Below are 23,041 nucleotides of genomic sequence, written 5' to 3'. Positions count from 1 at the left end.
ACTACTTTTTTAAGCAGCTCTATTCTACAAAACCAACAGTGCATGTAAGGGTCTCTTGTTCTGAAGGAAACACACTAGACACAGGCGTGTGCTCATGCGCACGCACGTGCAGACGTGCACGCACGCGCACACACACACACACACGCCCTACTCTCAGATCTCCTGTGGGTAAGCCTGAGGCAGTCAGCAGCAGTGTGTCTGACCCAGAGGGAATTTCCTTTGCGGAGATGGACCGTCACCGCCCAGAAGACAGGCCTGGCTCTCATCAGGTGAAGAAAAAAGCTCAGAGGTAACTGGAGGGGTAATTTTTAACTTTCTAACTGTTCAGTAGATACTGATCTTTAGGACAAAGTGAAAAAGTAAAAGTATGAGACTGTTACATTTTTTCCTTCTCTAACCTCTATAAATATTTAAAATCACACTGCGGTCGGATCTACAGCACATGGGCTGGGATGGTATGATCAACGCAGAAATAGTCATTCCAGTGAATTTTCCTGTTGTTTGAGTCTGGTGTTCAGCCTCTGTTTATCGGGAACAGAAGGCTGTTGGCTGACTCGGAGCATTTTTACAAATTGACCTCAATCAGAGCAAGGAGGACTAGTGTTTCTCTTTGAGTTAGGTAACGCTTGGAAGTGATAGGAATTTGCAAGCAGGACATGCTGTAGGAGATCCTGGTGTTTTTTTGAGAAATACTGTAATTCCAGAGGCTTCTTCCACTTCTCTTCCTGGGTCCCAAGAATACCTACCTTTTTAGGGATACCTTCTTCCGCCAGCAGCAGGAAAGAAAGGATATGCTGCTAGTTTGCTCTTATCTGGAGAGAAAAAGATGGAAAGAATTGGGGAAGGGGCTTTCAGTATTCATTAGCACCGTTCAAAGTGGTTAATATGTTTTTCAGGTGCAAGGCGTGGGCTTCCTCAGATGAGGAGATAAGCTTGGAATGTGAGGGCTTGTTGTGAGGTGTACTTGAGATAACAGGAAAGGATGCCCTCTATTGCCAGATGCCTAATAGGCATGCAGACTTTTTTCTTCTCTGTAGAGCAGCGGTATTGACTAATACTGACCAGACAACTATTCCATGATGCTGTTATCCACATGGTGTTTGAACAAGAGCTATACCAGATCGTCTACAGAAGCTCTAATGTTGAATGGAGGTGGGAGGGCCAAACAACCAAATCTCTTCTCTTCCCTACATTACTTTCTTCGGAAAGTCTCTTTGTTGTTGTTAACTGTTGGGGTGGTTTCAGATACCAGGTTCTACTGCTAGGAAAACCACTCCAGGCTATTAAATATTCAGGGTGGAGTTCTCGAATGATCACAGGTCTTAATTTCTAGCTCTTTTTAATTGATCCTTTTCATTGATAACATCATCCTCCTTTTGGAAAGATGAGAGGAAAACAAAACAAGCCAACAAGAGGGCCTGCTGTGCACTGATAGAGGGAGAGGGAAACATCATGCATCCACATCTTCCCAAACACACCGTGTTACCCAAGAAATGGCTCGTGTTTTCTGTCCCTATCTCAGCTAGGGGCTAAGAAGGTGTTGGGACCACTTTTCACTGGCCTGTTGAAAGACACGCTGACATGAGCATCCTTCATGGGATGGGATTGAATGTTTTTGCTTTCATCTCCATTGGGATCAGTACTGTCCCTCAGGTGCTTTTAGCATGTTCCATGTGAAGTGTCCACATGACACTTTAAATTTTCTCTAATTTTCCACCGCTGGGGATGCACCTGCAGTGTTTTATTCAGAAATAGGACAGGACTGTCATGAATGAGGGAAGGTGGAAATGAAATTTTTACACTGGTTTTTTTCCTCCTCAGTGTTCATGTTTATTATAATAGATCTCTTCATCTAAAGTACCATAAACATTTTCATCAAACATTAACATTTTAAAGTCTAAAATATGTGAACTTTTTTCTGTGGGGAAAGCACTTTCAACTAATCAGTGACCACTTCAGTATAAGGCTAAAATGATTATTCTGATATACCTAAATCATAAGTAGAATGCTACATCCATAGAAATGTTAATCCCAGCATTTCGTAGAAGCAAGCTTTCAGCTATACATGGAGTGGGTTTTTTAATGAAAAGAAAAAAAGTATATTTAATTTATTTCAATGAGAGAAATGTCACCAGTACATATTTAGAAAATAATTGTCCAAATTATTTCATATGACTTGAGTATCATTGAACATGCCATGTGTAGTTAATTTTTGAGTGAGAAGAAAGCAATTATGGCCTGGTTGCTTTCTAACCATTAATTTCCTGGCCTTTTGTAGAAAAAAATTTGTGCTAAGAGGAAAGTAACCATATCAATTGTGATTTAAGTAGTCACGTTTTATTGTAATATTCTAGATAATTCATTCTATATAGTCAAGTGTAGCAATAAAAGTGTATTTGTTCATTGTTATTTTATGTTTATAATCAATAACACAAATAGAGAGCTTTTTTTGTTCATAATAACGCTTACTTAACCTCTCTTCTAAGGGGTGATTTTTTTTTTTATCATGTCCACATGAAACCATTTTAGGAGACTAAAGCATTCACTGTGGTGGTATAGTGTGTGTTTTCCTTTATGTCTGTAAGCCATCTAGAAGCCCCATTTAAGTGTTTAATGTCCCTGCATTGCACACCGTGTTTAATGCTTTCATACCTTTTTCATCCATGACCCAGGTTGTTAACCCAGGAAAAAGCCAGGAGATTAACTACTGCCTTCATTTTCACCCACCTCCATAAAATTAGCTCACCAGAATAATTGGGGAGATACCAATGAGGTGAAAAATGCACATAATAATAAAAACCTAAACATTGACTGTAAACATAAATATTGGAATATACGAGTCTGTGACCCAGGAAGAACCAGCAATTTAAAGATCACAGTGTAATAAGAGCTGCTGATGTTCAAAATCACTGTTGAAATGACCGCATGGATACTTGCAGCTGCATTTAAAGCACAAACCTTCTGAACATAGTGGGAGAGGGTAAATGACAAGGTTATTAATAAACATTCAAAGCTGAAAGACACTGTAAAGGAAAGCAGTAAGTTCAAGGTTAAGCCGAAGTTCAGGCTTAGAAGGACTCTGAGTTCATGTGTTAGTACAATGTTAGGTGTATAAATATTAGGGCAGTTTCAGAGACGTGGCTGTGTCCCTTGTTGTATGAGTATGACAGAGCAAGCAGTAAGGTTTTCAAAAGACACCGGCTAGCAGTCCTCCACATCCTCCTACATAATGATCTGTAAAATTATATCGTATACTGAGTTCTACAACTAGATAACTTATTACAAAGACAAAGTACCTTACAATAGACTATAAAATGGGGCTCTCTCAATCTCATTTCAGTTAAGCAAGAGAGTTTGGGGGCATTGATTCCAAATATGAGCAGTGTCATGTAGGGAAGTACTTGGTAAATTGCAACATGCAGATGTTATTATTGGGAATAACTTGTAGTCCCCAGTAAAATGCCAGCTCGTTTGTGCTTCCTAGTCTGAAATCTGTTTAAGTCCCTCTGCTGTAGCCCCCACCTGTTCACAAAGTGTCCATAACAGATCAGTTGATACTGCTGATGCAGGCACAGAACGCTTGGTAGGTGCTCCCCCCCAAGGCAGGCAGGGGGCCCTCCGGCTCAAAGAACGTGCTGGCAGGATCTGAGTGCAGACATGGTGGTGGGAACGCACTGAAGATGTTAAGCTTTGCTGTGTGCTTCCCTTTCTCCAGGGCACCTGGATGATGATGGATTACCACACGGGTTCTGCACGGTGACCTACTCCTCCACGGACAGATTTGAGGGGAACTTTGTTCACGGAGAAAAGAACGGCCGAGGGAAGTTCTTCTTCTTTGACGGCAGGTAGCCCTCACAGTTTTGTTGAGTTTGGTCTTGTTGCGGGGACGGGGTGGGGGGGGCGGGGGGGGCGGAGTTACCAAATTACTGTACTTGAAGGAATGATACAAATGAAAGAATTTAAGTGGATGTTTTGGTGCCACTTACGGAAGAGGCAGAAGTCACCCCAACAGCCATACACTGCTCTGGGGACCCAGGGAGTCGTTCGTGCTCCTCTGGGGAGTCTGCCTGAGGCTTAGGTCCCTCATCACCGCGTCCTAGGCTGTGCTTGCCACAGCTCCTCTGTCGTGCCCCAGTCAGGGAGCTCCCATCAAGCACACGTTAGTTACGGGGCTCACCCAGTTCTTTGATGGATTTCACCTGCTTGTCCACATAATGAATCCCTGTGAAGTCACACAGATGGGGGTTGTTTTTGTCGGGGCCCAGCTTGGGCAGCTCAGGTAGCAACTGATTCTCACTTCTTTTCAAGGACAACACACACTCCAGTGCACGCAGCCCTCTCTCTCTCCGCTGTCACGGTCTGGTTCCTTCAAACACTTTGAAGGATGATGCGGCCACCTCGTGGGTTCCGCAGCTTCGTAATTTTCTCAGCATATGCCCTGTCCTCATGAGACGGGTCAAGAAAACATTTAGCAAGACTCTTCAAAGCTGCCTCATCACAGGTCAACCAGGGAGACACGGGACGGGTGAACACAGGGTGTTCAACTCCAGATTCATGGTGTTTGACAGGCTGCCCTTTGGGATGACCGTCATTATGTGTGGTCCCTCCGTGGTGATGTCACAATTGCTACCTTTGATGCTCTGCCTCTAGCTGAAATACGTTCCACCGCAGGGTTCTTGTTATTTTGCTTTCATCTCCCATCTGAGAATGCCATGAGGCAGAAGCTCCTTACCCTCTTGAAATAGGTGGGAATGACCACAGGAATGACTTTCTCTTTCAAGAAAAGATGGAATTGTAGGGGCACAGTTTTCCGACCGTGACTTTTAAACCATGTCAGTTTCAGAAACTGAGAATGACCGTGTGAATTTCTCAAGCACTGAGAGGAATTCAGAGACACGGGAAGGCCAGCTCTCTTTCTGCCCGCTTGATTGAGGAACAGGGAAATGGATTTAGCTAAAGCAGATTCTAAGATTCTGCAGGGTAGAGCGCTGCTTCTAAGCTCGGGACATCAGTAATAAGCCAAAGCTTCCTATGCCCGGGAATTCCTCTGGGAAAGGAAATGTCTGAGCTGACAGTTCAAGGGTGACGGAAGGACTGGCTTGTGACCAGAATGCCTTTTCTGTAGATGGAGTGGGTTGTTTTTAAAGTTTTTAACAGTTCTTCAGGCCCTCCATTATCTGATACAATGAGGAAAGTAACAAAAACCTATCACAGAACTTTTGTACAATTTCATTTTCATTATTAATCCCAACCTTCTCTTTCCTATGCTCCCCAACCCCACACCACATCTCTTTTCAGTGAGCTTTGCTTACAAACTGTACATTTTTTTTAAGATCTTACTTTTATGTAATCTCTACACCCAAAGTGGGGCTCGAACTCACAACCCTGAAATCAAGAGTCACACACTCCACTGACTGAGCCAGACAGACACCCCACAAACTGTACCTTTTAAATGGCCAGATGCTTCACTCTCTTTCCTTTGCCCCCCTGTGGATGCCTGATGGACACCCGAGTCCCACACAGGACTCTTCCAAAATCTGGTATCAATGCTTGCTTCTCTCACGAATCCTTTAACCTGTCCAGAGGGAAGCTGCTCCTGCCTGTTCTCACAGCAGTTTATTTATACCTCTTTTCTGGAAAAGTGTTACTTCTTCTCTCATGCGGCAGTTATTCTTTTATTCATTCAACAAATGTATATTTGTGCAAATATCTTACTTCCCCTAGAGGACAGAGGTTTCCTTGAGGACAGAAGCTGTTTGACCTGCTACACTTCGTGGCACTTTCCCTTAATTTGATACTTAAAAAAAAAAAAAAAAAAAGAGAGAGAGAGTCTTGCTAAATGAGTCTGGAAGCGGAAAGAGAAGGTAGAATTCACCCAGAACACCCACTCCACCCCCACCACACACACACACTCTCTCTCTCTCATGCTTTCAGTCTGATAGCTGATGATCCCACCCGGTCATTGACTCCCGGGAAACAGTGCAGCAGGGTCAGCTGACGGGAATGTTGCTGACTTGCTTGCTCCCCAGACCTGACACGCAGTGTTGAAGGGCTAGACTTCTCTTCCGCACCAGTGTGCCAGGAATAAGCTGTGTTGGCTCCAAGATACTGATCCTGTTGGGCGTGGGAGGAGCTGAGTGAGGCCAGACCCTTCCCAAGCCCTTCCCTCCCTCCCTCCCTCTGTCAGGCGGGTCACTTCTAGCTGCAGCTCGATTTACCCACGTCCCCCTGCAGCCCTGCGCATGCGTGTCCCAGCGTGAAAAAGCTGAAACACTAGGTCCCATTGAAACATGAGGCCAATACCTATCAGTGGAATAGAAATTGATTGCCCTTTTTTTTTTTTCCTTTTTGAGGCATTAATTCACTAGTTTTTATATGTAGCAGTCAAACATCTGGAGAGACTTAGGTTAGATAGAATCAAAGAATGATGGTATTAGCACAGTCCTCAAGAGGTTACTGTTGTGCCCTTCTTTGGATAGATTGGGGCTAACACTTAGAGGGGAGAGAGTCGTACCACTGCTTTTATGATGTAGTGGTATGGTGACAGGTTCTCAAAAGGTCACTGTCACCTCCTTTCTTCAACCCAATACTCAGCGTATTATGAGACATCTGTTAAAAGGATATGCCATAAACATGAGTGAGGTAATCTTATGACTGAAAAAAAGGCCGTGGAATCTACTGGGCCTTTTTAAGGAGGGTGCAGGATGTGGTCATAGAGAAGTCAGCTGTTTCTCCATGAAACGGTACCCTAATTTAGGTTTGTCTATTAATTTTTCTCCCTATTAACTGCTCCTAATTTTTAGGGTCTGATGTACTGGGTAAAACAAAGCAGGGACCCTATGCTTTCACTGCCAGTCAGGAGATTTAGTCTGAAAAAATTCCCCCCAAGAGGGCTGAAATCAAGGTTTTAAAATAGCAGGTGAGGAAACAGAAAGTTTCTGTGAGAGGTTTTAAAAGCTGTCCAAACCTGTAATGCAGGCTTATGTTCCCATCAGAGGATTTGTTTGCAATTGCCGGAACCTGTCTGGAAAATTGCAAAGTGTCGTGACAAAAGATTTGGCCTTGGTGCGTTCTAATCTTATGTGACACCTGAACGGGGCTGTGGGATTTCTGTAAGCAAGCTTACTTGCAGTACAACTCATGGACAAAAAGCTGTACGTACTTAATACATACAGCTTGATGCACTTGGAGGTAAGTATATATTCATGAAACCATTACCACAGTCTATGCCATAAGCTACATACATGATTTATGAGAGGGTTACAAACACACACAGATTTATAGCAGGGAAATTCTAGAATCACTTTTCTATTTTATGTAGACTGTGATAATCCTGAATAAGAATTTTAAATATTCAGATCACGAGGAAAAATGGCCCTGTTAAATTTTTTAGGCAAGTTCCTAGATAGAAGCAGAATATTTTTCAATTGCACATAGAGCAAATACTTGGTAGAATAACAGACTTTAAGAAATACACCAATGTGGGGTTCCTGGGTGGCTCAGTCAGTTAAGTATCTGACTCTTGGTTTCGGCTCAGGTCGTGATCTCGGGGTCCTGAGATTGAGCCCGGAATGGAGGCCTGCATTGGGCTCTGCACTCAGCAGGGAGTCTGCTTGTCCCTCTCCCTCTGTCCCCCCTCCTCATGCACATTCATGCTCTCTCTCATAAGGAAGGAAGGAAGGAAGGAAGAGAGGGAAGGAGAAAGAAAAGAAGGAAGGAAGGAAGGAAATAAATCTTTAAACAAACAAAAGAAGAAATACACCAATGTAAAAAGTGAATATGCCTCCCCTTTTTCTGTGCCCTCATCCCCCACATCACAGAGGGAACCACTATTGGCAGAGAATTTAAGCATATTAATTAAACATATTCAAGGTAAAAAAAGGAAGTAGCTATTTATTTCTAAATCAATTTAAATAGCCAAAATGTACATTGTACCTTACTACTATCTTAGCCTTAGAATGTTTGCTAGTTTTGAGATCTTCAACAGTGGGTCTGTCGTTTATTATATGGCAAAATGTAGAACAAAAAAACATTAAAACTGGCTTAAGTCAGACCAGTCATTCTTTAACAGATAAGTTATCCCAACAATTAGGAATGAATGGGGAAATTGACCTTATTTTTTAAATTGTCGTTTCAAGCAGCTATTGTTTTCCATTTTCTCCCCCTTTGTAAGGAAATGAAGAAAATGTCATAAGACTGAGATTAGGTCATTGGGACTTAACATCTGCTCTGGTCCTGAGAGGAAGGCATTAATGTGGTGAGAAGAAGGGGATCTAGAGGCTTCATTGCTGTGGTTCTGGGGTCTCTCTGGCACCACTGGACTGTGGTGGGGTAGGGGACATATTAGGAAAGTAATTAACATGCGGAGTACTTTGAGGTACACATCTCTGATTTTTATACTAATCCCAATTCTGGATGTCCATTTCAATGCATTTTTTTTCTGAATTGTTCTCATTTCAACCAAGATTTATAGATACAAAGGTAATTTTGTAGAACTACTTGAAATTTTAGGGTGATAACAAGAAAGAGGTATTTCAATGCAGCTTGGCTTTGGGCTGGATAATATTAGTGAGTTGTGTGGTTTTTAGCCTGACTATGAGATAAAGGTGAGGTAATTCATTTAGTTATTTATTTTTTTATATTATTGATGCTTCCCCTTAAGATGCCAGCTAGATTTCAAAGTGTTACTTACTTCTCCTAGTGTTGATTGCTACATTCATGTGTCCAGCTAAGAGGGCCTTTTGTCATTTATCATTGGCCAAATAATGTAAGCAAGGCTGTCCATTCAGTGAGCCACTGCGAAAGGCTGACATTTTCCTGGTGACAGGCCCATGCATGATTCCTTGTGTTTGGATTTTGGAAGGTGCTTGGTCACATTTCGGGGGAATTGGAGCCGGAATGGACTTCTGAAGTCAGGTGTTCCTGTCTCCCGTACAAGCCACAGTTCTTTCTATATTCCTGACAGTCATCCAGCTTTTGCTGAAACCAGGCTCAACAAATACATTTGTCTGTATTCTAATGAACTGTTCCAGTTGAGGCAAAATTTTTTGTGAAATACAGAAGGGAAGGGAGTGGGGAAAAAATGGATAACTTTGAATACCTATCATCTGTTCAACACTGGACACGTTCCCTTAGGGACAAGCTGTATTGTAGGCTTAAAATCCTATTCTGCATAAGAAACTGAGACCCAGGGGCGCCTGAGTGGCTCAGGAGGTTAAAGCCTCTGCCCTCCGCTCAGGTCATGATTCCAGGGTCCTGGGATCAAGCCCTGCATCGGGCTCTCTGCTTAGCAGGGAGCCTGCTTCCTCCTCTCTGTCTGCCTGTCTGTCTGCCTCCTTGTGATCTCTGTCTGTCAAATAAATAAATAAAATCTTTAAAAGAAAAAAAAAAAAAAAACCTGAGACACAGAGTGGTTAAATAACTTGCCCAGTCACCCATCAGTGAGTGTTGGAACTAAGATTCAAGCCAAAGTGAGCTCAATCCCAGAGCCCTCCTTTTCTCACTACACCCATCACTCTCCTCCAATGAGGAGCCAGGAAATAGCCCTGACCCCAACTGCCTTTCTTTCTTGCTTTAAGTTTTCTTGAAGTCACTCATTAGCTGTCATTTGTGAAAAGTTCAAAAGAGTGCTGGGTAAATTTATTTACTTACTTGTGGGGCTTGACCAACTTTGGTAGGAGCTTGGCAGATTGATGGGAAGTTTACTTAAAGAAGCAGCTCAGAAGAACTCTGATCTGTGAACTTGTTTCCTCATTTGTAAAGTGAGGATAATTAGACTGACTTCTCCCAAGTTGTTGTGAAGATTGAATGAGAACACCTGTAAAGACCTTGCAGAGTGGAGGGTACCTAGGAGGCACATATGGGGAAACATGGGTTTGTTTCCTGTTGCTCTGTGTCTACATTTTTCCAGCTTCATTGAGATATTATCAACATATGATATGTGTAAGTGTAAGGTATACAACATGCTGATTTGATACATTTATATGGTGAAGTGATTACCACAATAAGGTTAGTTAACACCTCCATCCCCTGATATAATGACCTTTTTATTAATGGTGATATTATTGAAGATCTACTCTCTTAACAACTTTGGAATACATAATACAATATTGTTAATTATAGTCATCATGCTGTACATTAGATCCCCAGAACTTATTCATCTTATAGTCTGAAGTTTGTCTCCTTTGATGAACGCCTCCCCTTTGCCCCCAGCCCCCAGCCCCTGGCCACCACTGTTCTGCTCTGTTTCTATATGAGTTAGGCTTTTTTAGATCCCACATGTAAGTCAGGACATACAATATTTGTTTTTGTCTGACTTATTTCTCTTAGCACAGTGCCCTCAAGATCAAGGATGGAGGGGTGCCTGGGTGGTTCAGTGGGTTAAAGCCTCTGCCTTCGGCTCAGGTCATGATCTCAGGGTCCTGGGATCGAGCCCCGGATCGGGCTCTCCGCTTGGCAGGGAGCCTGCTTCCCTTCCTTTCTCTCTGCCTGCCTCTCTGCCTCCTTGTGATCTCTAAAAAATAAATAAATAAAATTTAAAAAAAAAGATCAAGGATGGATTTTTATTATTATTTCTCACTATTACCATTACTGTTATTTGTCAATAACAATAGCTGGCAGAGTTTTCTTAAAATTATTCATTTATTTATTTTTAGGCAGGGGGAGAGAAGGTGGGAGAGGCAGAGGGTGAGGAAGAGAGAGAATCCCAAGCAGACTCCCCGCTGAGCACAGAGTCAGACAAGGGGCTCGATCTCACAACCCTGCGATCACGACCTGAGCCAAAATCAAGAGTCCAGTGCTTAACTGACTGAGCCACCCAGGTGCCCTTAGGATTTATTTTTAGAGAGCAAAGCTCAGTTTCACTAATTGCTCTTTGGAAATTTTACTGTCATCTTGAGGCTTTATAAAAATCAGATCCTGCAGACTCACAGATCTTCTACTAAAGGATAAAAAAAAACTTTCAAGATAGACAACACACCCTATCACAGGGAAGGCGTGGTAGGGCTCCATTCAGCTTGCTTATCACACCTTGTAAGAAGTTGACGTTTCTCTCAGAGAGAGCCCGAGCAGATGGTTTGGGTTTGTGGGGGATGTTCTTTATCTTTACTTACTGTTCAATATTTTAAGAGCTAATGTATAATATAATATTGTATGTCAATTACATCTCAGTTTTTTTTTTAAAAAGGTAATATATATTGTCACAAAATAATTGTTCAGTGTTTTAATACTACGAGTCACAAATTAATTTGGTTCAAAGTGGGAATTTAAAGTAGAATTATGATTCATTTAAAATTTCCCTCTTGATTCTTATTTTACAACAGCTGATGACAGGAAGGGAACAGAGTTTATGCCTCACACCGTGGAAAGCCTGGTCCCCAGAATACCAAGGAAAGGCCAAAGCTGTCACATCTCCTAAGAACACTTTTGTGTATTCAGATATTAAAGAGAATTTTAAAAAGAAAATTTAATAATATTTGAGTAAAATGCAGATGTGTAAGCCTAGATAAATAATTATAAAAATTACCAATTTCTTTTTAAGCTAGATTTCCTAATTTATTACAGACATTTAATTTCAAGAGCTTTGATAAAATAGATAACAATGGTCTGTGTGTATATGTACAGAAAGAAATTTAATTAAAGTTGATGTTTTAATTTTCTCCACATTTTCTGGTTACTTGATTCGATGCTGGTGCCAGAAAAATCTAACAGTCGAAAGACCATTTTTGAAGTTTCTTAACATACTAAAGAATCTGCCAAGATGTTGAAAGATACTTCAGGAAATAACAGTCAAGAACGCTATATATAATATGATCCCATTTTCATTAAAACAGAAACAACAAAGGTGGGAAAGTGCATGATATGTAAATGGGGACAAAGCCCTCAGTGGCATATGGCAAACTGAGCGAGGGGAGTGGGAATTCCTGCTTTCTGCATCTTTGTGGTACTTCGTTTGGTTTGGTTTGTTTTACAATGAATACATGTTACTTTTTTCACTTAAGCATTTATTTCATTCTTCTGCCAGTAATGGGTCACTCATGAATTGTTCCAGACAGAGGACCCTTTCTTGCCTGTTTGTTGGTTTGTTTGGTTTTTTCAGTAGATTTAAAGCAGTTTTAGTAAATGTCTTTGACTACTCCAGTATCTCATAACTATTTCCCTGATGCTGTTTAAAGCCCAGTTTCTCAGGAGAAAGCATGCTTAATAAGAGTGTGCATGCTTAATAAGAATAGCTATTACTTATTTGGGCAATCACTACATCCCAGATCATCTCCTAAGTACTTGATATATATTAACCCTATTAGTAGCTGCAGTTTACAAATGAAGAAATGAAGTAGGGAGAGTTCAAGAGACTTCCCTGACGAGCAGAAAGAGTACTCCCTGCCCTTGAGTAACATTGTTATGTTCCCTCTCAGTCGTCTCTTCTCAAAGCAAAATTAGCCCAGTTTCCTTTTCCATTCTTTCATTTAGGAAGTACCGCTTGAAGATAGGCTGTGCTCCCGTGTCCGGGAGGGATGCATGGGTGGGTAATGCCTAATTTGTTCCTATGAAGGGCTTACAATCTAGTTAGAGAAGTGGGATACATAAGGTGACCACCGGTCAACACCTGGAAAGTTCTGTGATGGTTCATGATAAGGCTCCAGTGAGAAGTGTGGCCTGGGTGCGGTGCTCAGGGTGGACTCTGGGGGAAGCAGGGTTCTGTAGGGAGGATGGGCAGGCTCCGGTTAAGCCAGGATGAGCAGACTTCCTCCAAAATGCAACTGTCCATCCAATTTCAGCAAGAGGATGAGGAAGCTACTTGTATGTAGTTTCCTTTCCGATATTCTCTGATATTAACAATTTAGTGGCCACAAAACAATGCCATTGTCTCAGCGTATTTATTTTTTGAATAGAAAAATGCCAGAGGCTTGAGAATATTCACTATTACCCCAGGTTATTTTTGTTTTGAATGAAAAAAAAAAAGAAAGAAAGAAAAAAGAAAATCTGACCTGCGGCTGATTTCCTGACTGTGTCCTCAGGGATTTAAAACGTTTGGTTACCTGTGTTTTAAAGGTGGAAGCAAGGGTACCATGGTATGGGAGGTAAGATATAGACAGGTGTGTGTGCTTGGGACCAGTGAATAAACTTATGTGAGCAGGGACTCTAGAACGAGAGTCAGCGAACTTACCCTGTATAGGGTGAGATGGTAAACACTGTCTGCTTTTTGGGCCACCTACAGTGCCTGGTGCAACTCTGCAATTGTGCCTTTGGGAGAGGAAAGCAGCCTTGGAGGACGTGGGGAAGGAACGTGCGTGGCTGTAAACTGCATTTACAGAAACAGGCAGCAGGCCATGGTTTGCCAACCTCCCCTGGAAGAAAAAGTTAGAAAGAATGGCGGGACCCTTGACCCCAGACCCAGAAGCTTTTATTCTGTTTCCTTCGTGACAGAGGATGTCAAAGCCTTATCATTTTTCTGGCCCTGGAGGACCCAGTTCATGCGATCACGTGCCCCTTTGGTCCTCAGATTTCATCCAAGCTATCCTACAGACCCGCTAAGAGAGCTGAGCTGTTTGCTCAAGCAGGTGCTGAAAAATATTGCAATCAGTTTTGTTCTCCAGCGCCTTAAGAGTTTGCATTTGTGCATCTTTGTCATTTGGGCTCAGAGGGAAATAGCTGTGATTCTTAGTGTTACGAGACTAGCAGGGATGGGCTCCAGTATAAGGGAGGATGGGACAAGCTACTTGAGGGGAAATATGTGCAAGTCCATAATACTGTTAAGTGATTTCCAAGACCTGTGCTTTGTGGATTTGACCATGACCTGAGAAACATTGGCAGACTAGTGTGTCAGGGGAGAATTCTGCTCAAACACACGCAGGCATGTTCTAAATGCTCCTGAGAACTTAGCCAATAGGGTTGCTAGGCTGAGCAAATAAGAATCCAGGACAGTCGCTTAAAATGGCCTTTCAGATAAGCAATAAAAAGTATTTTAGGATAAGTGTGTGTTCTGCTCAATCTTAGGGACCTATTTATAATAAAAAATGATCTGTTGTTTATCAGAAATTCAAACCTGTCTAAGCGTCTTATATATTTTATCTGGCCCACCTAAATGGGAAGATGGGTGAGTAAGTAGTGTTTTGCACTCTTGTATCATTATGTGAGTTGATTAGCTATCCTTCCCCAAGGTTGTTCATATATATATATATATATATATAGAGAGAGAGAGAGAGAGAGAGAGAGAGGCCATGGGGAGGAGCCTAATGGCCATATATAAATATATATATATATGTATATATATATATATATATTTTTTTTTTTTGGCCATGGGGGGAGTCGGATCTCATTAATTCCAACTGATATAGAATTTTGCTTATTTATGCAAGGGCTATGCTAAAGTGCACTCTATTCTCTTCATGAATTTACTCAACCTATTTATCATTGGTAGTACAAACAGAACTGAAACAACGATTTCTCTCCTTGGGAGACTACCCATTGTGTAATTACAGTGTGATCAGAAGCTACGGTTATTTAGCTTGTGCTTTTCATTTAAAGATCATAGATCATTCTGTCATTCGGTAAGCAAGACCAGACTTTACCAGGCACAGCCAGGTGCAGCCACCTCAGTCCCTGTGGCCCCTTGGCATGCCGTCTATTCGCATGACACAGTGTGTGCCTGCCAGCCTCTGCTGTCGTGTCCCTCGTGCTCTCTAGAACCTCCCACAATGCTTGCTACTTACAAGGTACCCTATAAATGTTTGTTAGTTGAATTAATGGGTGAGTGCTATCCGCAGATGTTAAAATAAACCATCACTGTTGCTAAACATCTTACATGTTAAATTTAAAAAAATATTTGAGCTGCTCTTTCCCTTATTGCAAGTGGCAGTACAGAGAAGCCATTTTTGGTCAAGTTAGTTTCATGGTATAATGGCCTTTGAGAAGCTAATCCTGAAAACATATTGAAATGCCAAAAGTGTTCTTTGAGGGGGGAGAGACAGGGAGGTTCTTGTAAATTCATCATGAGCTGCACCCTTGTGAGTTTCTTCTGTTGTGGAAGGAGGGGTCTCAACACTATGAGGTTGCTAATGATATTAACAAGGTTCACCTTGAGGTCTTCCTTACTTGCCCCCATTTGCCCTGATCATGTACACATGCACATACACACGCACACATGCGCACATGCCTATACTTAAGTAAATCCCCATACATCATCCAAATAAATGGAAGGGATTCTTTTGACTGGATATCCATTATGGTTGTCACACATAAGTAATACATTAATGACTTCGATAAATATGTAGATATTTACATTCTAAACCACGACTGTATTATTAAAGACCACTGTATACAGGCCATCTGAAAGAGCCTGAGAACCCAGTGACGTCTGGACCACTCTTGAGGGAATTAAACATGGGTGTTTTATTTATGAAAAGGGTACTGCCGCCATTCCTCTTGCCCGGTATTGGTCAGCATCTTAGCCTTGAAAACATATTCAGATGAGGCTTGGTCTCTCAGTTTCCACCTGTGGCTTTGTTCTTCTCTATTTCTGCTAGCAGAGAAAAAGCATGAATGGGAACTGGGAAGTTAAGAATGAAATTACCCCCCCCCCCCGTCCCTAATCCCACCCACATCTCTGGAGTATTTTTCCTAGAAATGTGGGAAATTCAGGAGGTGCACTGAATACGGGTCAGCAGCGAAACAGAGCTGGGCATGCAGTTCCTTGCATGTGATCCTTTCTTTTAAGAGAGTGGAGTCATGGTCTGACTGTTCCCTTTTGTTCTCCCTTCTCTCACAGCACCCTGGAGGGGTATTATGTGGACGATGCCCTGCAGGGCCAGGGAGTGTACACTTATGAGGACGGGGGCGTGCTGCAGGGCACATATGTAGACGGAGAGCTGAATGGGCCCGCCCAGGAGTATGACACGGATGGGAGATTGATCTTCAAGGGGCAGTACAAGGATAACATTCGGCATGGAGTCTGCTGGATATACTACCCAGTAAGCCTGGTGACTGTTCATTTTGCTGGAATGTAACATGGGTTAAACCAATGCTTTGGCTCCTGGCAATAAAGAGTAAAATGTATCCTCTGTGTTAGAAAACGTGAAGCTGTGAAACTGGAGAGTGGCAGGAGCTGAAGCCCCCAGCTGCTGCCGAGGTGTGCCCCTCCCTGTTACTCGCTGTCCTCCTAGACTGTGGATCCTCACAGCCACTATTCATTCCTCCTTGGTGTTGTTCTAGAAAGGAATGAATAGTCATGATTCAAATAAATTGGAACTAAATGGCTTTATTGTTCCACTAATAAAGATAAAAAACATATGCTTTTTAGAAATATTCTTTTGGGGGGGCGCCTGGGTGGCTCAGTCAGTTAAGTGTCTGCCTTCAGCTCAGGTCATGATCCCAGGGTCCTGGGATCCAGTCCCACATGGGGCTCTCTGCTCAGCGGGGAGTCTGCTTCTCCGTCTCCCCCTGCCTGCCACTCACCCTGCTTATGCTCTCTCTTTCTAAAAATAAATTAAAAATAAGTAAATAAATAAATAAATAAAATATTTTAAAATATGCATATATAGAAATATTCTTTTGGTATATAGCAAGAGACGGTGGAATAGTTCATTGTTGCTATTAATTTTATTCTGGTTCTCATGCAGGAGACCTGGCCCAGCAATCTCCCATCTTCGGGGATGTACTGCACTATTATTACTTGCTCTTACAACCCTACTCCCAACTTTATAAGTGATTTTTGGCTTGTGTTGCTTAAATTAAGGTGATTAAAATTAACTTGCCTTTGAGTATTTAACGTTTTCCAATACTTTTGGAGTTTACTAGAGCAAAATGATGTGGCACAACCCATGGGGTTGGGAATTAATGCTCTAATTGTTTGCATTTCAAATAGCCCATCTGTTATTAGTGAATTTTCTAAGAACGTGCCAGGAAATAGACCTTAGAAAATATTTTGTCTACTATTTTATTTTGTCCGCAGCATCTCGCTGATTTGAGTCAGTAGAGCATGCAACTCTTGATCTTGGGGTTATCAGTTCAAGCCCTGTGTAGGATATAGAGCTTACTTTAAAAATTTATATATAATAATAATAATAGTAATATTTTATTTTCTCCAGAGCTTCAGTCAAAATACAAAAGCATTTTTTTTACTCTGAACCCTATCTTCTTATGCTTAAAAAAAGTTAATAAAAACAAATGATCTGTTACATGTGTGCTAGGAAAAGCAGCCCGAGCTAAATCTCCTTACACATTATTGTTCTTTAAAAACAGGTTATACTCTAGGGAACAGGGCTTAAGGAAAGAAGACTGTAAAACATGTTTAAAATAATGACCAAAGCAATGACATATCTTCTTGGTAGGCTCTGCAGTAGATCCAAAGTCCTTTCAGTTACTGCCTCGAAGGCAGGAAGAAGGACGTGGTGGTGGTACTTACCAGTTTAGGAAGACTGAAACTTTTGTTGCCTTGTGAGGAGGCCGGGGGAGCATTTGCTGCCTGGCACTGGGGATCTGTTGACATGACAGTGAATCATGAAGTCAGAGAATGTGGAACCCTCTGTGGGAGCCTGGGTAGAGGAAAGAGGCAAAATGGGGATTACCAGAGCCTCCTCCCACCTGCCATCTTACTTATGACGATGGTCAGTTAAGGTCTCTCGAAGAGATCAAAGATGCACCAAGATGAATGGATCCATTTGACTCAATGTAGTTGCATCTGGACGCCTAAATGGTGCGCCTACATTTTAGCCTTTGGTGTTAATGATTATCTTTTTAAAGGCCAAAAGGAGACTCTGCCTTAGGAAAGAAGCACTAGGGAATTAGGAGCATCCAGAATTAACTTGGAATAACACTTGCTTTATATATGGTATCTGTTGGCAGTGAGGGAGCTAATCAGCCCCCTTTTCTCCCTGGATTCAGATTCAACTGAGACACCTGTGTCTCTAGGTGTCAGAGATCAAGGTGGGTTTATTCTAATGGCAGTGGCAGATTGGAGATGGGGTGTGGACCTGAAGTCAAAATGGGCTTCTCTGCTTTCCCCCTGTGAACTAAACAGTTGGACCAGCAGCAGATAGAGCTCTAGAAAGTTGCAGGTCTCCCCCGGGGGAGTAGGGCCTGCCTGAGGGAGAGGGGGACAGGTGCAGCCTGCAGGCACCGGCAGCTGCCAGGACAGCGTGAGTGAAAATGTAGTAGGACCTCTGGGAGCAGCTGGCTCTATCCTGTTAACCCCTACCCAATAAAGAGATGGGTGTCAGTGGGTGTCAGACCCTGCCTGCTCACTAATCAAATGAATGATTCCTTCTCCCATGAAAAGGAGCCACTGAGCAGAGGACAGAAGGCAGCGGCTTCCTCCTCGACACTCCCCGACACAGCAAACAAGGACGGTTTTGTGATCTGGAGTCAGAGCAGGCAGGGAAAATCATGATTCACCCTGTAGTATTTATAAGCTTACTCTCAGGACAGCTTATGTCCTTCAAATTTTTACCTTGGAACAGTGATGTCGCTTGGGTGGCTCAGTCAGTTAAGCGTCTACCTTCGGCTCAGGTCGTGATCCCAGGGTCCTGGGATCGGGCCCCACATCTGCTCAGCAGAGAGCCTGCTTCTCCCTCTGCCTGCAGCTCCCACTGCTTGTGCTCTCTCTATCTCTGTCTCTCTCAAAAAAATGAATAATCTGTTTTTAAAACGTACACCTTCTTTTCGAAATAAAAGAAGAATCTCTGCTTTATCATACTAGACAAATACATTCACCACCTCCCTGACCAGAAGTTTAAAGTACTTAAGGAAAAAAAAAATGTGAGAGCCTAGAAAGACAGAATTCTGCACTAATAAGGAGTGACAGTGGCTTACGTCAGTTACAGCATGTTAGGAGCACAAGTGTGCTAACACCCTTCAGCTCAGTAATCACCACTGAAAGCCTGAAGGCAGATCTTACAGAAAGTATCATCCCATTTATGCTGGCTTATTAAGAATTAACTCTGGGAGGAGAGCAATTAGATAGCTCTAATGCACTTTCTATGCGTTAAAAATGCTGCCAAATGTTTTTCTTTCTATGAAAGTGCTGTGGTTCATTTTAAAATTCATGACCCTTTTTCTCCAAAGAGCAATTAGACTATGGTGAGCTGTAGAAATCATGGACCTGGTGTTATTTATTCCTGCCCTCTCTCAGTAAGCAGCATTTAAGATCACTCAGAAGCTGTCCTACACCACTGACTTTGAGTAGCTGTTTCTAGAACCTTTGAGTTGGAGAAATAACCAAGCTTTCAGAAGAAGTCGTGGCATTACTGTTGTTATATTGAACCCACATAGGTCTCAGATTTTCAGTTATACCTTAAAGACCCTCTGCATGGGGAGGAAAAAAGGAAACGTCGCTTGGACCCTAGATTCAATAATTTTTTGATTATGTATTAGCTTATTTATTAGATTATTGAACTGGTAATCCCAGTTCAGTTCAAAAAGCATTTATGGATCACCTACTCTGTCCCTCGCACTTACCAGGATGCACAGTTATATCAGAGCCTGTGCCCTAAAATATTTAATGACCCTTAGGAATGCAAGCAAGCAACAGTTAAGCAGAAAATACAGATGGCTTCTCTCCTGGAAGGAGACAGAAGGGGGCAGTAAAGAAAGGAAAGTGGGAAGAAAGAGGTGATGGGGGAGGGAATCAAATTTAGTTGATTTTTTTTTCCCTTTTCCTTGTAATGCCATAGAAAGTGACAGTGTAGGATTCTCACAACAGCAGTGACCACAGTCCTTTTGTTTATCTCCTAGGACATGTAGACAACACTCTTTACTCACATTCACTAAATTAACTCTTAGATACATTTGAACTAAAGATTTTCCTAATGGACCTGAAATCCAAAAATCCCACATGGAGAAGTGAGATGGTATGAACAGCGGGTAAAACCATCTTGCTCTAGGTCCTCATCATGCTGGGTGTGGGTCCACAGTTTAACATAGAGTTACACCTCCTTTAATAGTTTGTAACTAATATTACAAGTACAATGCACTTGCTTCTTAGATAATGAACCAAAATAGAGTGTCGATAACTTGTCAGGATTAAAAAGTGGGGCTCAGTCTCTGACTCCCTAAAATCGGGCTTTTATGCTTCTGTGTGTGTAACTTCTAGCAGTTTATTTGTATAGGGCTGGCTGGGGAGGTATGCATCATGTTTTTCTCACTCACTTTGAGCTTTGAGCTCTTCAGCTGTCATGTTAGCACTATCAATGATGGCAGTACGCAACAAAAATTCCTTGAAGTCGTGTCCTGTGGATAAATACTACATGTAATGTTTTCTGGCTTTTGGTTTCTCCTGTCAGGATGGAGGCAGCCTTGTGGGAGAAGTAAATGAAGATGGGGAGATGACTGGAGAGAAGATAGCCTATGTGTACCCTGATGAGAGGACAGCCCTTTATGGAAAATTCATTGATGGAGAGATGATAGAGGGAAAACTGGCTACCCTTATGTCCACTGAAGAAGGAAGACCTCACTTTGAGCTGATGCCGGGAAGTAAGTTGGATCTGCTTCAGATGGGTTGCTCTAATTCCAAAGGAGGTTGTTAGGGCATATTTGAGAGAAATGAATTTCTTTGTCTAGACCACTTGAATCACGTATTAATCAGCCTTGCTGCATAACAGACACGTCAATACCTCACATACAGGTCGGCTGGCGAGCTGTACTCCAGCTGGTCTAGGCTGGGCTGGGCTGGGCTGGACATGGCTGGACTTGAGGCTTCTTATCTTATTACGCCCTATAGGTCTTAATTCTGGGGCCCAGTCTGAAGGGACTTTGGTGACCTGGGTCAAGATTTTCCCAGGTGGGTCCCAGGAAGCCAGTGCATGAGTAGACACCTGTGCTGCTTCTGAAAGCTTAGCTTGAAATGGACACCATGTCACGTTCACCCACGTTTCACTGCACAAAGCAGATCACACAGCCAAGCCAAATATCAGTGAGATGGGGAAATAGATGCCATGCGTTTCAGTAGCAGGTGCTAAAAAGTCAGGATAAAGGCATAGCTGTATAATTCTGAAACGGGGAAGAAGTGAAGAGATGATAGCAGGAATTTGGTGAATTTCAAAAGGTTAGATCTCAGAAAAAACTGAAATACAGCTTAATGATACTAAAGAATCAAATTAGGTAGATCTCTGGGTTGGTACAAATTGTAAAACTGATTCAGCCTGAGCTCTGATTGGGAAAGATAAATCCATGTTGGTATCCCCTGCCTCCTTCAGAGCCCAGTATCTCCACGGGGCACATGGTAGATATATGAGCGAGCCCAGTGGAATCCATATTAGAAAAAAATCCTATTTCCTTTTAGAAATACGGTGTGGTATACTAAGCATTTTTTTCTGAGTATAAAATTATTTACTGTAGAAAGTCTGGGGGAAAAAAAACAAGGAGGAAAACCAGGATTTTGTATTTTGGGTAGCATAACAAACAAAATCTGTTTAAATTGGTCTGATTCCTTGAAAGCAAGATATGCCTGTGTGTCTAATCTAAGTTAGGTTATACAGAGAAAAGAAGGAGAGAAGAGAATAAGTCTATGCATTAATCGTTCTAAATAATATTTAGCTCTTTGTGATCCAAAGGAGAATCTCCAGAGGAGAGTGTCCAAAAATAGGAAATCTAGCATTTACACTTAGGTCCAACTTGGTTGTTTTAAATGTCTCGGGTTTTGTTTTTTTGAAGTTAAAAATTGAGGCAGCCTAAATGCAGTGAGGGATTTTGGATTGGATCCTGGAACGGAAAGAAGGCATTAGTGGAAAAACTGGTGAAATCTGAAAAAAGTCTGAAGCTTAGTTAATAGTAACATAGCTATGTTGGTTTCTTAATTTGGACAAACATACCATGTAACTTAAGGAGTTACATTACAAGAAATTGTGAGGAGTATTGGGGTGCCCTGTACTATCTTTTCAGCTTCTCTATAAGTTTAAAAGCCTTCCAAAATGAAAAGATTTTTTTTTTTTTAAGTGAAACAGTAGTCTTCGCACTTCAAATTCTATTCTCTGTGCTCGTCACATGAGTTCTGAACAGAGAGAGTGCTACCGTGTTTAGAAGTGAGGGGCTCCGGGCCTGGGGAGGGTCCCAATGGGGGATGCCCATTTTAAAACTTGAGAAGTGGTAGCGTGTTTTAGCAGCAAGAGCCGTGAACTTGAGAGTCACCTGGTTTGGGTTTCAGTGTTAACATTTACCATAGTAGGGTCTTGGGCAAGTTACATATCCCTTCGGAATCTGTTTCTTCATTATAAAACACAGCTATTGGCAGCAAGTATACAACAGCATAAGAGAAGTTATTGTTCTCTTTGCATTCCTCTTGGTGTGAGTAAGCAACAGATTTTGGGAAGCGAGGGTGATAATCTCAGAGAGTTATTTTCCTGAGAACTGGTCGTGGTGGGCTCACACTGGGTTTTTTTCTTGCCTCATCTCTTCACCTTCTCCGCAAAGGAACTCCTTTCTCTGGTAATTCCTGTGCCATCCTAAGGCTTGGCTTGCCCCTTAGAATTAATGTCGGTCAAGGGAATGAATGGATTCTGGTCAAAGGGTGTGGTATAAATTACAGAGGAGAGGAGGAAAAGTAAAGGGTATGTTCCATTGGCCTGGAGCATTGGCCAGTGGCAGAAAAACAGGAAGGGACGGGGTGTGTTGGAAAAGACAGCATCAGCCCCTTGAAAGCAGCCGGGGATGCTTTGCCTGTTTGCCTCTGCCCCATCCCGAACGTGGGGCTTTCCGTGTAGCTGGCACATGGTACCTTTGTGATGACAGCTTTAGTCTAGGGAAGGGAAGGGGGAGTTCAGAGATTTTCTGCACAATAGAACAAGTATTTCACAGAGAAGTTTCATTTAAAAATGTGGGTTGTTTCTTTTGTCAGCTGACTTCCTTTAACTGGTAATGTTGGTCCGTTACCAGTTGGCCTTCTGCTGCCCTGCTTTTATGGCGGGGGGCTTCTTCTGCCCCTTGCAGGCCACATTTCCTAGGCTCTTATGTGTTGGCTTCTGTCTGGGTTTGGCCACAGTGGGGCACTGGCCAGGGACACGGAGAGGGAAGGCATCAGGGAGACGCTGTCTCTGTGTCCAGCAGGGTCTCC

At 42.3% G+C, this 23,041-nt stretch overlaps 1 protein-coding gene across 2 annotated transcripts in view; it reads left to right on the top strand.

Annotated features, from left to right (window-relative positions):
• SETD7 (SET domain containing 7, histone lysine methyltransferase) overlaps positions 1-23,041 on the top strand; it is a 44,836-nt gene that overhangs the window by 5,089 nt on the left and 16,706 nt on the right. For both annotated transcript variants that reach the window (XM_080795625.1, XM_080795626.1), the window contains exons 2-4: positions 3,716-3,845; positions 15,767-15,968; positions 20,277-20,466. In XM_080795625.1, coding sequence (XP_080651751.1) covers positions 3,716-3,845; positions 15,767-15,968; positions 20,277-20,466 — 522 coding nt within the window. The remainder of the gene's footprint in view (positions 1-3,715; positions 3,846-15,766; positions 15,969-20,276; positions 20,467-23,041) is intronic.

Source organism: Martes martes (genome assembly GCF_963455335.1).
Source record: "Martes martes genome assembly, chromosome: 2".
Taxonomy (NCBI): domain Eukaryota; kingdom Metazoa; phylum Chordata; class Mammalia; order Carnivora; family Mustelidae; genus Martes; species Martes martes.
The sequence above is the reverse complement of the archived record's forward strand: the minus strand, read 5'-3'. Positions and strand labels throughout refer to the sequence as shown.